The following is a 2649-nucleotide window of genomic DNA, read 5'->3' on the forward strand; positions in this document are numbered from 1 at the left end:
TCCCCTTTTCAGGATATGCCAAACATAATGACCAGGGAAAGAAAAGTGGACAAAGTAAAAGTGTGTGGTGAGCCAGACTTAATCTGTACACAGACCACGTGGTCGATGAACATGACACCCTACTTCCTGTTTGGGAGGAGTCACACAGGAACCATATACTATATATTTGTGCTGCCAGGAATTTAAAAACACTAAAATCTTAGCTTAAGGCAGAAGTAGACACACTTGTGCTGGGGACTTCATGCCTCATGCCGCTCTCCAGCCTGCTCTGGGTGTTCCTGTTCTTCACCTTCTCTGGTAGGGATGCTTCCAAACATGGGTGTGAGTGTTCAGGGTGAAAGGACTGCACACAGGCATGTGTTACTTCACAGGGACTTGGGGAAGAAAGGAGGTTGGAGAAAAGCAAGCATCTTAGGATTTCAGTTTGGTTTGTAAACATTTGGGTCCAAAATTAGTCTAATTTCTACATTATTTTGTTCATTATTTCAGCTCTGTTTTCTTGTTTTTTTTCCCCCACAGGATCTGGTGTGGCCCAGAGTGTTACTCAAGACCAGCCAGACATACTCAGTGAAGTGGGGAAGACAGTCACCCTGAACTGTCAGTATGAGACAAGTTGGGACGTGTACAAGTACTACATTTTTTGGTACAAGCAGCTTCCCAGTGAACAGATGACTTATCTTATTCGTCAGTATTCAGATCATGGGAATGCAAGGCACAGCCGCTACTCTGTAAATTTCCAGAAAGCTCATAATTCTATCAGCCTCACCATTTCAGCCATAGAGCTGGAAGATTCTGCAAAGTACTTCTGTGCTCTCTTGGACTCACAGTGCTTGAAGAAATAGGAAAGACTGAACAAAAACCCCAGAACTAAATAAACAAGAGACCCCCTGCTGCAGGACCCCAGCTGAAATGCACACCTGCAGACCCCAGACAAGAAATGGTAGTCCTGCGGTTTCTTCATCTGTAGTCTGGATCAGAGAATTAAATTCTAAATAAAAGCTTCTTTGATGTCATTTGGAAGCAGGTGTCCAGAGTGATTGTCAACTAATATGTTCTCTTGAATTCTTGGCTTTAAGTCAATCATACAGAAGATGTGTAAAGTTGTCTAAAGCTGTAAACTTCCTCCACAATAATTTAAAGTGACAGTTTCCCTAAAATATACTCACATCACAAATCTGGGTATAGTTATCATGAATCATCATGAAAATCATTTCCTTAGTCCTTTCTTCTTAGACTTTTGTCATTTAAGGTACAATCAGAGAAGCAGAACCACTACTGGTGTCGAATAAGAAATTAGTTATAAAGATTAGAATTCAGGCAATTGCTAGGTCTGGTGGAAGAGTGTATACAAAGCTGTTATCTTAGTATCTGGTGTTGAGACTGAATTTAGTGTTAGTCATTGGAGTAATATTTGTAGAAGAACATTGGATAGAGACTGAAGCATGGACGAACTGTGACTCAAATGACATACTAGAACCATGAAGATAATGGAGCCCACAAAGACACACTAAAACTTGTCTATGTCTCACCTCCCTCAGTTTCACAGTAGTGGGTGACCTTAGGAGAACTAGGTGTTATTTGGCATCATGCTACATATATACTTGGCCCAAGACAAAGAGAAGATGAGGAGGAGATTTGGTTGGAAGTGAAGGAGTTGTGAGTCAACAATAAGATGAGCTATCAGATCAGCAGCAACATGTGTGATTAACCATAGTCCCTGGAGTCCTGCACCAAATCCCCAAACATAAAAACTATGGCTACTTCATCACAACGACTTTCCAAATGTTAGACAAGTTCCTTTGGTGGCCAACCCTTAGTCAGAACAATATGAGAAGCAAATTCTTGGAAAGATGTTTCCAGTTAGTTAGGATAGATCAAACCTGCTACAGTACCCTCTTTGTTAAATTGTCATCCATCTGTACTCTTTTAACCAGTTTTGAATAAGGACAATTGGAAAGCTATGCTTCTTGCTAATGTTGTTGTTGCTGTTCAGTTACTAAGTCATGTCTGACTGTGACTCCATGGACTGCAGCTCACCAGTCTTCCACTACCTCCCAGAGTCTGCTCAAATTCATGTCCATTGATTTGGTGGTACCATACAACTGTCTCATCCTCTGCTGCCCTCTTCTTTTGCCTTCCATTTTCCCCAGCATCATGCTAGGTCTTTCCTAATGAGTTGGGTCTTCTCAACAAGTGGCTAAAGTATTGGAGTTTCAGCTTCAACATCAGTCCTTCCAATGAATATTCAGGGTTGATTTCCTTTGGGATTGACTACTTTGATCTCCTTCCAGTCCAAGGGACTCTCAAGAGTCTTCTCCAGCACCACACTTCTTGCTATTATGATGCAGTAATTCCTCATTCAACCCAAAGTCTTCTAACCTTATTCTTCAAAGATCAGAGCAAGTTCATATCCATTTGTAGGTGATGTTATCTTATCTTTTAGCTAGCCACACTCTCCCGCTGAAACCTGTATCCTCAGTACTGAGATAAAATAAGATATAAGATTGATTTATGTTGGCATACCTTTCTTATGTTACTACATGCAGGAAAATGGGGGAGGGGAGTTAAAATTGGTTAATTTAACACATAAAAATATTCATATCAAAATGAAAAACAAATTTTTGTAAGTATTATTGTTCTCATTCCTAC

At 40.5% G+C, this 2649-nt stretch overlaps 1 gene segment (V, D, J or C); it reads left to right on the top strand.

Annotated features, from left to right (window-relative positions):
• The first annotated feature begins 215 nt into the window (after positions 1-215).
• On the top strand, positions 216-842 carry LOC133066966 (T cell receptor delta variable 1-like). The segment is given in 2 exon segments: positions 216-297; positions 520-842. Coding segments are annotated over 2 exon segments (372 nt in total).
• Positions 843-2649: the final 1807 nt, after the last annotated feature.

Source organism: Dama dama, chromosome 12 (assembly GCF_033118175.1).
Source record: "Dama dama isolate Ldn47 chromosome 12, ASM3311817v1, whole genome shotgun sequence".
NCBI classification, from domain to species: Eukaryota; Metazoa; Chordata; class Mammalia; order Artiodactyla; family Cervidae; genus Dama; species Dama dama.